This window comes from Haliaeetus albicilla, chromosome 2 (genome assembly GCF_947461875.1).
Source record: "Haliaeetus albicilla chromosome 2, bHalAlb1.1, whole genome shotgun sequence".
Lineage (NCBI taxonomy): Eukaryota > Metazoa > Chordata > Aves > Accipitriformes > Accipitridae > Haliaeetus > Haliaeetus albicilla.
In genome coordinates, this window is record NC_091484.1 from 66,084,030 (window position 1) to 66,097,827 (window position 13,798).

General features: G+C 41.0%; 1 protein-coding gene across 1 annotated transcript; it reads left to right on the forward strand.

The window, feature by feature from the left end:
- The first annotated feature begins 4,646 nt into the window (after positions 1-4,646).
- GJD4 (gap junction protein delta 4) lies at positions 4,647-12,591 on the forward strand. Its single transcript, XM_009918782.2, has 2 exons — positions 4,647-6,041; positions 9,484-12,591. The coding sequence occupies exons 1-2, from the start codon at positions 5,978-5,980 to the stop codon at positions 10,665-10,667; spliced, it is 1,248 nt and encodes a 415-aa protein (XP_009917084.1). The 5' UTR covers positions 4,647-5,977; the 3' UTR covers positions 10,668-12,591.
- The last annotated feature ends 1,207 nt before the right edge of the window (positions 12,592-13,798 follow it).

Sequence of the window (13,798 nt, forward strand, 5' to 3'; positions counted from 1 at the left end):
AGGTGTAAAGAACTCTTATTTTAATTCCACAGCGGCTGCCTGTATGTTAAATCTGAGCTGACAGATTTATTTACTGGTATTCCAGAACGGACACAATAACCCCTTTTGTTGTGCACGTTGAAAACAGGGATCTATTTGCTCTCCACAAACTATCTATGTTCATACTGAGAAGCGACAGCATAGAAGTACTAAATTTAAAGCATAGTCAGCCAAAGATATTCTAGCCATCCTCTGTTTATTATGAAATCTATTCCCCAATTACGTAAGGCATTTTTCTTATTAAAAGAATTTCCATGATATCAGCATACCATACTTTTTGCCTGCCTGACGATTGCTAGGTTTGGACCCGCTTGAACGAAGAACTCAGCCTCTCATTAACGTCAGGTGTTGGGCACTAATGAAACATGTGTTCACCAGCTTCATCATAAAATACAGGATCCCCAAACTTTCCAAACCTTCAGATTTGCACTGTGCAAAAATGTAAGTGTAAAACTTGGTGTCAAATGTTAAGTGCAGAATTAAAAAAAAATAGATGGAACCTCTTTTATACTAGATTTTCTTTTGAGTTACAGCAGAGCAACTTTCAGTAATAATGTCATGTGCTGGTGTAGCTACCTATTTCAGTGGGAGTTAAGCAGATATTAATAATGTGCTTTTGAAAATCCCATGGACTCACTTTGTACTTTTACTACTTAGTAAAATTAAATACTTTTGAAGAAATTGGCCCTGAGCTCCTGAATGAGAATATACTTCCCATTACTTAATTTCCCTTCATATTAGTCTTGAAATGTTTAAAGTTCTCGGCTAAATAGCTTTGAGGTTGCTGAACCAAAGTCTGAAGGAGAGCTGCTTTTTCCATTTGTTGTCCTCTTTGAAGCAGGTTCCCTTCAGAAAGATGACCTTTCTGAACCTTCAAATATTTATAGTAAGGGGGTATGTTTGAGGCAAAGTAAAAGAATAGTCTAAATTCTTAAGAGCATGCAGTAAAACACAGTCTTTTTTTAGATTTACTAAATTAGCAGAGGAAGAAGGAGACAACAAGACACACGTGAGGCACTGTAGGCACCACGCTTAAGTATCCGAGATAACCGAGCTAGTGTGGAAGTTAGCAACTTCAGGTCCAACCAATATGAGCAGTTAAAATGAGCTGAACTCCTCTATTCTGAATGTCCCTCTGGGCTGTTCCATACATACATGCATAGGCATTTATATATATTTGAGCACATGTGTATGTATCTCCTTTTGGGGAGTGGAAGATAGACAGAAAGGGAAGGGGAAGACGGACACATTCTTTGAAAGTTTCCTAAAAGACCTTCTGCATAATGCCACTTCTGGGGACCGATGGATTTGAGGCTGAGCAGTGGGGAGTAGGAGCACGTTGTTTAAGCTCCCCATTGAATAGTTCATGATGGAGAACATTCACCACTCCCCTGCCTCAGTGTGTGTAAGCTCCATAGCCCTAATTCTGGAGTTTTAATTTTCTTGCTTTCTCCATGTCTGTATAGCTACAATAGCTGTTTTGGGGAGAGGCTACTTTTGAATGTATTCCGCCTGCAGTGATTATCCTAGTGGCAGAGGGACAGAGGTTCCAGGGAATGCAAAGTGTGCAGCGCTGCGTGTGCCTGCATAAACCAAGGGCTTTCCATGCTATGTTGGCTCCTTCACTATGTCTATGCTATAGTAGGCTTTGACATGCATTGTGGCATTACTTTGAAGTTTGTCTGACATGTTTATGTGCATGCGTATGCACTATGTATGTCTTAAAAAGAACATTTGTTCTGGGCAGCTTTTCCTACTACTTCTTTGCTATTGTCCTTCGTGACTACCTTGTTTTCCTTCTCTCACCCTTCTGCTGTATTACACAAATTTTAAAAATAAGGCCATTATTTTTTTTCCCTGAATTTATGGATCACCTTCTGAAGAGCTAGATTTACTGCAAAATTGGTCACTACTACATCATTTTTTGCTAACTAGAAAAATTCTAAATAGATTTTAAAATTAGACTTTAAAATATTAGATATGCATCTGCGCTTTTTCTTTCTTAAATAATAATCTGCCAAAGAACTTGGACTGAAATGCCAGATCCCCTTCTGTATCAGGGAAGCTGCTATGCTGACCCATTTTGCCTTAACATTAATTAAATTGGTAGAGGGAGGTTGCTTTGCTGTCAGGTGCTGCGTAGGGTGTAATCTCCTGTAGTAACTCCCACTTCACTGCATTTACATGTCGTTAGTGTAGGTGTTGACTGGACAAGACAGATGTGGTTGGGATTTGCTATACCAGGGGAATGCCTATAGTTTCTGGAGTTTGGGGGCATGTAATGTAGACTGTGGCACCCTTTGGGTGAGTGATTTGATCCTGGATTGGGAAGCCCCGAAGTGGCTTCGAGCTAACTGTGCCTTACCTCTGGGTGTCATTCTGAGCCACGGTCTAGGTGAAGTGTCTTTGCCAGGCTTTGTGCCAAGTAACCCAGGTCTTAGCCTAGGGACGTGACACAGGTCCACAGTGAGATGAAGTTCCGGTAGTTCAGAAAGTTTCAGTGGGTCACTCACAGTGGCGGAGTCACATCTGTGAATTTTTGCAGGATCAAGCCTGGATCTGTGGTAAGGGGTTAGAAATGTGGACAGCAGTTGTGAATTTTAAAATAGATTTAATTGCACCTTCTTATGTTTCATTGTTCATCTCTGAGAGTTTTCCAGTGGCTTTTAGGATGCCTCCGAAAATCAGATGTGATGAGATACCACCAGGTTTCAAAGTTTAGCTTTACCTAAAACTATGTCAGTGTTTTCTACCTGCCTCCCTTATTTAACTAGAATTCAGTGCAAGTTCACAAGTTTGACAGCTTTATAGCCTGGGAATAGTTGTCTGTGAGATTCAAGTACTGGACTGTGTATGGAGGGATGGGGCTGAGCACCACGTGCCTGTCCCTGATGTAGAAGATGGTGCCAACCAACTAGTGGCACTGCGGAGCCAGGGTCCCTCTGCTGCTATATCCGTGTCTATAATATCGCTCTTCCTATTTGCTTACAGTCTTTACAGACAAACAGGGAATAGCTAAAGATAAATAATAAACAAGGGGAACTGTATGCTGTGTATCTTCAGATACAATATTGAGTATCTTCAGATGGGAACCCTGGCCTGAAAGACAGTGCTGAGTCAAGAGATGAAGAAAATATAGTTTATGCTTTTGCAGAGACCAAACACTTAATAACGACCACCTCAGCCTGTAGCCCAAAGTTAGACTGATGACAGGGACTTGCAGAGCAGAGCAGGCCCATGGCCTGTGTTTTTGTCCTTCTGCAGACACCGTTGGTGCTTCAAAGGCAGGTTTTTTACTGCAGTGCCCCTGAGGGCCATGCCCTGACATTGCCATGTTTATGTGCCCTGCCTTTCTTTTACCAAACTGCCCCAGGTCACGGCCAAAGGAGGCCTTGAGGTGCAATAAATCAAAGTTGGCTCTGAGGTGTCCTGGATTGCTAGACAGACTGCGTCTCTTCCCAGTTTGAACTTGGGAAGAGGACACACCACAAAAAGAAATGTTGGTTTGAAGTAAGATACGAGCTGTCCGGAAAAGCTAAAATAAAAAAGCTAAAGTTGTCTGGAAAAGCTAAAATAGAATTTAGGCTTTCTGACGTAACTCTAGCCCTAAGTTAGGCTGCACAGTGAGTCTGGACGGTGATGTTGCTTGCTTTCTTTTAGAAGAAAATGGGCCATCCTACCTCAGCACATCCATGCTGTGGGATCAGATGTTGTCACCTGGTATAGTTCTGCAGGCAAGAGTTTGGGTGCTTAAATCCCTAGCTGTCATCCTTCTTTCACAAATGGTAGAGGTTTGACAGCAACGACGAGCAAGGATTTTTTAACTGGCAATATTGACAGAGACAATTTATAGTCTATTGTGTGGATGCAGCTGTTAAGCATTCATATCCTGCCACCATCTTGGCATTCCTGACTCTATTTTTTGACAAAGGATGTTTAACCAGGAATACCTTCATATCTCAGCATAATTTATATCTTGGTCATTTGCATCTTTTCTCTGTTCCCCTCCTCCAGCTTTCCCTCCTTCTCATACTTCTCCTCACACACACACATCTCTGAAAAAAAGAAAAAATTGTGGGGGGGAAATGAAGCTAAAATCATCATCACACCATAAATACAACTCGGTAACAGAAGAAATGGTTGTTTGGCAAATATTTTACATAAATCAATTCTGAAACCAAGAAAACTCCTGTATTTACTATGGCAATTAAAAATCTCTGTATGCAGTTAATGGATAAAGAGTTTTTAAGTGCCATCCTTTCGAACTGCACTTTTAGGGCTTCCTTAGGATGGGGCTCCCTACAGAAAGGATGCTCAGTGTGTTCTGCCAAGGCATTGCAGGCACACACTGTGAGCAGGGAGCTGGGGAGAAATTCTTTGTACAGCTACATTTTAGTTCACTAAATGATTAGTTTTGCCTTTTTTCCAGATAAGATTTTTTCAGTCATAAAGCTTAGCCTAGTCACACTGACCGAAAGTAATTCGTGCAGTACCAGCACACAGCTCCCTGTGTGAGCCGACTCACCTTGCTGCCCAGGAACAGTCGTGGGCTGAAGCACATGAGCAGGGTTGCAGTGACAAGCCTGTGCCTGGGCTCCCAGCAGCCTTCAGGTGTCAGGTTCTCACAACATCACTTTTCTCCCTTGGTATATCACACGCAGACTCCTTTTCAGCTGTTTTTCTAGTTACTGATACTATTTCCTGACAGTAAGCATCCACATTATGTTTCTCGCTATCACAGCACAGACTAAAAAGCACAGAGTAACATCCCATAAGTAGTTGAACAGCGGGTGGAAAATGGTAGTAGATTATTTTCCCCAAGGGAATTGGGTATGGTGGTGGTGAGGAAAGAAAAGTTGAGAGTCTTATTTCCATCTATGCTTTTTTCCTGGGGTACAGTGCAGTCACACAGTGTCAAGGACATGCTGTGCAATTGCACCTAGCAGTCAAGGTGCGTTCGCCCCGAGGGCTGTCCTGCTCCAAGGGGACAGCTCACTCCATCATTGCTGCAGAGGTTTACTGGGGTTTCAGAATGCTGGGCAACCAGCCCTAGGATCTTTTGAGTGATGTCCAGAGTGCCAAGCAGTTTAGGCAGAAAGAACTGATATAAATTACAAGTAAGTGACTTGTGGCATCTTGGAAACCAGCCCCCACTCTTGTTTTTTTTTTATTTTTTTAAAGCTTCCCCTGTTTTATTTCATGTCTGCAGGGAGACTCAGCCTGCTGGCTGGCTCAGCACGCAGGAGAAAATTTGGTGTGGCTGTGATTGACAGGACTATGATGTCCTGTCAGGAAGGCTGTGTTTTAGAAACAAAATTGCTTTGGGAAATTGCAACAGGATAGCTTCCAGTGAGCTAAACTGAAAGTGCCTTTCAAACATAGGGATGCTCGTCCTTCTGTACCCTCTTTCCTTCTATTATCCATCTGCAGTTCTCGTGGGGAGACAGAGTGGTGTCTGTTATTTCCTGGTCTGTGCTTTTCTTCCCTCTCTCCCCTCTCCTTGTCCTTCACTGCTGAAATATCTCAGCAATGCCAGGAGGCTGGTATGCCCCGGGAGGGTAAGAATAGTCTACGATGGCAGAGATCACTCCTGTTGTTGTTTGTCTACTTGCAGTTGTCTGGACAGAAGATCCACACAAGAGGTAAGAGCAATTGGATCTGAGAAGCTAGAGCTTTTGCAAGACAAACTGTTAAAGCCTTAAGAAGATTTGTTCCAACATCCAAAACTAACAGTCCTGTTCAAATCATCAAAATAGTCCTTCATCAGTCCATTGCTGTGGCTGGGCTTCTCATTTCCATCCTTGAAACTCACCAAAAATTCCCCCCTCTTTTTTCCTTCCCCCCTCCCCCTTTCTTTCCTTCCCAGGTCTAATCTCCTTTGGAAATGCCAAAGTTTTTAGGACATCAGGAGCTGGAAGTATTGTGAGCCTGTTCAAACATGGAGCGCTGGGACTCGCTGGGATTTTTGATTGTCACACTCAACTATAATGTGACGATTGTAGGTAAGTACTTTAAAAAAGCTCTCTTCTTTCTTTTGCTGCTCCATATCCTGAAGCCACCCAAGTGTCCTACTGATAATTGACTTTAATTTCTAGCTATGCCTCTGTGATACAATGCCTCTCTTACAATGAGAAGTTGTTATTTAGATACATATTATGAGTGGTTAATGTATTTCCATTCTTGTTAAACAGATTCCTACTCCCTCTCTGGTAGATATTTTTTTAACTTTATGTAAAAAATTCTAGCAAGGTTTTCACATTTGTCTCTTTTTGGTGCCTAAGCTTCCAGTCAGCTCTAATGGCTGTTGTAGGGATCATGGTGAAAACACACAGAAGTAACACTTTATTTATACCACATAAAGTGAACAGTAGAATGCATGCAATAGCTTTAGTGATAAATGAAAAAGTTTAAAGAAGAGAAAAAAAACCTCTCTCTTTTACAGGAAGAAGTCTGTGGTTTATTACCATTGTGGTTAATTACCATTGCTTTTCATTCTTTATTTTTATAAACAAATATCACATGTATTGTTAAAAAAAACCAACAAAATACGGTTGTTTTTTCCTCAACTAACAGTCATCTGAGTGCTTTTTTTTTCTTATTATTTAAGACACTGTTCCTTTTTCATGGGCTACTTTGAGGAAAGTGTGAGCCAGATAAAAACTTTCAAGGGCCTTCCAAATACCCTTTGCCTCCAGCCATGGGCATTTGCTGTAGTTGTGCTGTGCATTGCAGGGACTATCCAACTAAGCCCCAGGGGTTTGGGTGAAGGGGCTTGTTCTGGTATGTTTAATCAAGACTGAGTCATTAAGGAAGGTGATGCGTGGAGGGGTTATCTCTAAAATGTGTGTCATACTAAACTACTTCCTAAGGAGCCATTGATTTTTCTTAAGCAGCACTCCCTGTTGTACATGTTCTAATTAAAAATTGATAGTGAAATAGCATGTAGTATTTTGAGCTTAATTAACTAATGTGCTTCAGAACACTCTGAGGTCCTCACAGGGAAAAAAATGCTACCTAAATATGAAACATTGCTTGCTAAAGATGACTGATTCAATACAGCTAGTGTTTTCTATTGACCGACACTATGTCAAAAAGAGAGTAACAGTACAGCCTGTCACCAAAATGCAGGAAGCTGAAAACACAGCAAACCCACCACTAAAGTTCAGGTGATTAAAGATAAAATGGAAAGACCTCAATTTATTTATGATTAGATAATACATTATTTTGCCAGGACCAGCAGGTTTCTCTGATGATCTCTCATACAGCTTATATATCCCTCACATTTTTTCAGCTGAAATTTTTCCACTTCAGAGTGCGGTTTTACTGTTCTAGCCCATAATCAGTCTACTAGCCACAAAGAGTTTATATGGGGCATTTGAACTGCACGTTCAGTACAATAATAGGTATACAATGTTGCAGAACTATTTGAATATTTAAAACTCACACCAACTACAGGGAAATAGCTTTATGGGAAATAGAAAAGAATGTTGTTCAAGACAATACCTGTAAATAATTGTATATTTTGCAGAAAAAATGCTTTGGGATCTGGATTTTTTAAAAGCCTTGGTGTTATCTCACAGATACTGGTGTTATCTCACAGACTATCTTTAAAAACTTGCGTGGATGTGAGATGTGCAATTACTATTAATGACTTGAGGTTTTCAGTGCATTTCTCAACCATTAACTCCATATAACATGCTTCTCTTTAGTCACTGACTCTTGCTGTTTGTCTGTCTACAACTACAACTGGTTTCTTAATCATTCCTTAAAGCACAGAATTAATCTTATCACTCTTTTCTGTTTTGGGTTTTTTTTTTTCGCTTTTTGTTCCTAAGTATTTTGGGTTTTTTTTCCTTTCTTGGCATATTTTAAAAATACATGAAATTAAAGCAGGGGATTATTAAGTTAAATTACTTTTTCAAAACCATGTAGGGAACTAGTGACAGGACTCAAAAGGAGACTTGAGAAATTCAAGTGCTAAACTTAACCTCAAATGTTGAATTTTTCCATATGTTTGTACAGAATATGTTTTTAATTTTTGACAATATAACAGTATAACCTTAGGCCTTCCTATCCTGCCCAGGAAAAGGATTTCTTTTTTCTTTTCTTCTTTTTCTCTCTTTTTTTTTAATAAATAACTTTGTCAGTAATACAGCAGTGTGTGTAACTTTACAAAAAACTTTTAATAAAAACCTACTCCATCCAAAAGTCCTCCAAAAAACTATCATGAACAATACAGTCTGATTCAAAAGATATGATACGTAGGGTATCAATGTCTGATCTTTCACTGCTATTGGTGTAATGGGTTAAGGTTAAGGCCTGATCTTTCCAACCAAAGTGGATGAGACCAAACCCTACCTAAAGCAATCATATGAAAGAGTTCAGGGAAAGATGAAGTAAGCAATATATGAAAATACCAAACTTGTAAGGCTTCACTTGGTGTTGTATCAAGACAGAAGGGAGCTTTTGATCTGAATTGAGAGAGAAGCTGTGCAGCAAGGTGAACGAAGGTTGGAAGACATGATCAAGATGGGGCAACCAAAGAAGCAGCAGAGAGAAATGACTGGGGTACACGTATGCACACACAAACGTACATGTGTAGAACATTTTGCATAAGTTTGCTAATAGCAGCCGTTAACTAGCTCACTAGTAAATACCAGTCTAGTCACAACAGAGAGATTTTGTTGGCTATAGTAAACTTTACATACAATTTCATGGCCAAGACTAAGTACAAATACTATGTCATGGAACAATCTTTTGTATCTAGAAGAGTTTCATACTGTGTTAGCTGATCTATATTGTTGAAATAGGACAAAATTCAGGTGCAGAGGTATGAACCCAACAGCAAGGAAAAACTGTAAGTGAAATGGGATTATTAACTCAATTGTGAACTCTCTTTATCAGATTTGGACATGTTCAGAGTGTTTTCGTTAGGCTGAGATGTCAGTTGGCATGGCTTATCATACGTCCAACTCCTACATACTCCTACAAGTTGTGGCAGAGGAGGTTTACATTGGATATTAGGAAAAATTTCTTTACTGAAAGGGTTGTCAGGCATTGGAACAGGCTGCCCAGGGAAGTGGTTGAGTCACCATCCCTGAGGTATTCAAAAAGCACATAGACAAGGCACTTTAGGACATCGTTTAGTGGGCATGGTTATGGTTGGACTCGGTGATCTTAAAGGTCTTTTCCAACCTAAATGATTCTATGATTCTGCACTGGCAAGTCTAGATGAAGGTTATGGAATGTGTCAGCTAACACATTTTCACATGAGTTTCAGTCCCAGTCAAAACAAAGCCAAAGAGGAGCTCTTAAGAGGGGAGACTGATCTGTAGATGCTATTTCTTCAAATATCTTGGGTGTAGAGAGAGCATCACTACATCACCTGCCTTCCCTTCCTTCTCAGTGCTCTGACTCTTTTTCTTTCCTTTTCTTCTCTTCTAGGAAAGATCTGGCTAATGTTAATAATTCTGCTGAGGATGGCAGTGGTAGTGTTAGCAGGCTATCCACTCTACCAAGATGAGCAGGAGCGCTTCGTCTGCAACACCCTGCAACCAGGATGCTCCAACGTTTGCTATGACTTGTTCTCTCCTGTATCTCACTTTAGATTCTGGCTCATTCAGACTGTGTCTATTCTGCTACCTTATGCTGCATTCAGCATTTATGTTTTGCACAAGGTAGCTATGTACATTATAAGAATGCACTGTTTGGTGCATGGATGCAAAGGGAATAAGGGTTTATCAAGCCCCAAAGACCTGAAGGAGCTCTGTAGAAGTGCTGTTGTCAATAGATTAGATTGTGGTGCAGACAACCTAAGTGTCCTTAATTTTTCTGGGGCATATACTGTTCATCTTTTTTTTAGGACACTACTTGAGGCTGCCTTTGCAGCTGTGCAATATTTTCTTTTTGGATTTTTTGTTCCTGAGCGCTTTTCCTGCTACCATTCACCTTGTACAAGCACAGTTGACTGTTATATCTCCCGGCCCACTGAGAAATCCATCATGATGATTTTCATCTGGGGGGTCAGCAGCCTATCCTTTCTGCTTAGCGTTGCTGATCTTGTCTGTGCTCTCCAGAGAATGACAGCAAGAAACCAAAAGAACAAGCTGACAAACCTCCACGTGGAGAATGAGTGCATTTTAAATCTTCCCCCAGTACAGCATGGTAGCTCTTCTCCACCTCAAAATCAAGACTGTCCAGTATCAAATAGCAGCCAGACCAGTGATGGCTCCTGCTCACTTCTCTCTGAAGAGGAAGAAGAGGCTGTTCTTCATCCTGAAGTGGCCTCTCAGCAAACTGCCAGCACTAACCTTAACAGCAACAGCAATAAGCCCTGTATATTAGGAGAACCTGCTGTTAAGCAAGACAGCGCTGAAGAACCCTTGTGTGCCGGTGACCACCAAGGAACTACATGCAGGCACGGGAGACCCAAGCTTCAGCAAGACTTCATTAAAGACACTGCCCTGACTTTGAGACCTCAGATCAAGTCTCACCTTGGCGTTTCTTCCTCTGTAGTTCAGAGCAAGCTTTTAGGATACTACCCTTCAGCTGAGCTAAAAAGTCCTGATGCACAATCGAATTATAGCAGTACTAGTTGCTTGAGGTCAAAAAAGTCAGAATGGGTATAGAGCCCTGAGGTAACACTACCCTATGACCCTGGCAGGACACATCATTGCATCACTGAGGAGGTTTCAGGTAGTTTCAGCTGGATCCCTTGACTGGGTTATGCTGCAGAGACACAATGATGCTGTGTTCCTCCATTGAAGAGGAAGCAAAAACCTTGGATAAGAGTTTGAAGGATATTACATTAAGGGAACTATTCTTTGGAAAATGTAAAACTTTTATGTTTTTCTGAGTGTAAATGACTTTAAAAAGCTGTGGACTGTGGCTGGTGTGACTGACCTGTTTTTCCAGGAGTACATGTGAACACTTGTTTACCCTAACCTAGTTTTATTGCAGAAGATTGAGCTTAGGAAAGACGTGGCTTTTAAACACAGTTGTACATTGTCTACTGTCAGAAGGTTAATTTATCTCCTCGTACTAAATTCTCTAAGCCCACTCTAAGAAAGGATATTCAAGCAAGAAGAGTAGACAGTGAATAAAATAAAAATACATGTTTTGTAGCAAAGTATTAATGTGTAAAAAACCCCTTGGATCTTACTGATTGAAGGCTACACCTATCCTAGTTAGCAATGCCATGGCAGTACCTTTCTCTGACCCTGAGGTCAACTGGTACAGTCTGACCATGTCTGAGTTATTCAACCCCATTAGCCTCCAAAACAGGGTGGCTGCATCCAGATTAGCTGTTGGGAATGGTCCTATGCTCGAGAATTGCTCAGGAGATAATGAGGAGGTGTGGGTCAGAAGCGTGTCAGGGAGTGCTCCAGCAGCTTGACAGTGCAGGGGACTGAGCTCCAGTGCCCATGCCCTGGCACAGCTGACTCTGCACTGGTGTAGATGTACTACTGACATGTCTACAAGGTGTTACGTGTCTCAATCTGAAATAGTCACACTAGGCTCTTGATTTCAGTAGGGGGAATGAGTCACCTGACCTGTTTTAGGCATCTCTGAAGGTAAGATGAGTCACTTTCTAGATATACCTATTTCTCCCACAATGTGATTATCTCAGACCTGGGCTTAGGGAAAACGGTTTCTACCCTGAGAGAAGGATACTGTGGCAATGTCTATATCAAAGTGCTCACCCTCTTTGTCTGACAGACTTCTGATGCTAATAATTTGAAAATGTGTCTGAATTGAGTGAATCACAGAAGATTTTATTACTGTCATGCTTTGTGCTTTCCATCAGCGTTAACTCTGTTGCATTTACATAAGCGTGGTCCAGCACTGAAGCACAGCGGTGCGTGAGTTGAATTTTCTTTTAGCTACGAGTCAGTGGGGGTTGAAGGTTGCATATACCTGCAGATCATCAGTGGGAGTGGATGTGGAGGAGCATGTACCCAGAGAAATGTACTGGTGGTAGTGTCTTACAAAACAGACTATTCAGAGGGTGGCAAGAGCTGGTATTTGTAGATGCTGCTTGGAGCTGGAGTAGCTCCCTCCATTTAGACCCATGCAAAGGAGAAAACAGGCACAGATCCAGTCTTGCTCTTACTCTGCTATATAACAACTTTCTGTAATGACTTAATGGCTGGCTCCTCTGTGCAGAACATCAAGGGACAGCAGCTTTCACGTGGTCCTTTTTCTCTCCTGTCGGTGTGGAAGTCATTAAGACAGTTTGGCTCTTAGTGTCTGTGTATCGTTTCCTCAAATACGCAAGGTAAAGACTAGCACTTAATTATCCCTCATCTTCTGCATCCCCTCAGAAATTAGGTAGCTTAAGAGATGGACAGAACTGCTCTTTGGGTCAGGAGGCAGAACTTGCTTCTGCCTGCGAAGTACTTTGGGATCCTGAGGCATGCTACAGAGATTTTTAATTACTACCTTCTGAGTAAAGTTTTCCTCTCTATTAGCTGTGTTTGTTTCTTTTATCATGTATGCTTGTTGTATGATTTGTCATTTCCAGGGTAGGAGCAGCATTAATTATTAAACTTATCATAGGCAGAAAAACATTAAATATTTAAACTTCTCATCCTCCAAAGCCTCTTTAATGGGGTCTGTGCTGATTACACATACCATGACAAAACATTGCAACAATGAAACCTTTTATGATTCATTGCATCTCCTCAGCTGTGAGAAGGAATGCAAGGAACAAATGTGGATTCAGTCTATCGCGTACATCCCTCAGTGCGAGATATAAATAGGGTAGGATAAATAATAAATGCGTTGTGGCTGGACACAGTTTGCTTTTTTGTGTCTCTAGTTAGACATCTTTTAATGACTGACGAGCGTCATCTCAAATCAGAAAGACTCTGTTTGTGTTTGAAATGGCAAGCGAAATTAGTGAACTTCTTCCTTATTCTGTTTGCAGTTTCTTCTTGTGAGATTGTGGCCTTTGGTTTGTGTCACTCAGCTGCAGACCTGGCTGCTTTTAGGACTTGTGGACCCTTTGACTCATAATTCAGAGTCAGTGTAATAAGCACTTAATGAGTTTATAAAAACTGCATATTAAACCAGCAGGATTTGTATGGGCTTTTCACTGGGGAGTGAATAGAAGCTTCTGGCATCAACAACCTGCTCCTAAGGGAATGCCTCTGAGTCTCTTCTAATAACTATTTCCAAGTCACATTTAGTAATTACAAAGACACAATTTTACAAACTGAGTGGATCTACTGGCAAGGGAAGACCAAGGGAAGATGTGCAAATGTGTTTGAACTATTCTGAGCTTCCACAGCTCAAGCAAATTAAAAGTGATCGTTGGTAGGAGCATCTGCAATGGGGAGGAGAAAATGGGAAAGATCTGTTTGAAAGAACAAAGAGGATCATCTCTAATTTCTCCTTATATTCAATATCACTGAATGTTAAGGTACTGTCAAGATGTCTAGATGTCCTAGAAAGAGTGAGTGAAAGAAGCAATATGTGTAGAGCAAGGAAGCAACATGATTTTCTGCTGTTTAAGCAAAGGTTTAGTCTTTCAAATTTGTGAATTGGTTTCATAAGTCCTTCCAGAACATATTTCATACTCAGAAAAGTGTTACAAAAGCTAGCTGCTTGTTACGTTTGCCAGTGTGTCTTTAAATCTTTTCTTAACCCATCTACTTCAGAAAAGCATTTCAGAAGATGGGTTGAAAACACAGTACTCCTAATACTGCCCTCAGGGAGCTTTGTCTTGTGTTCAGACAAGGCTGCCATAGCTGCAGCG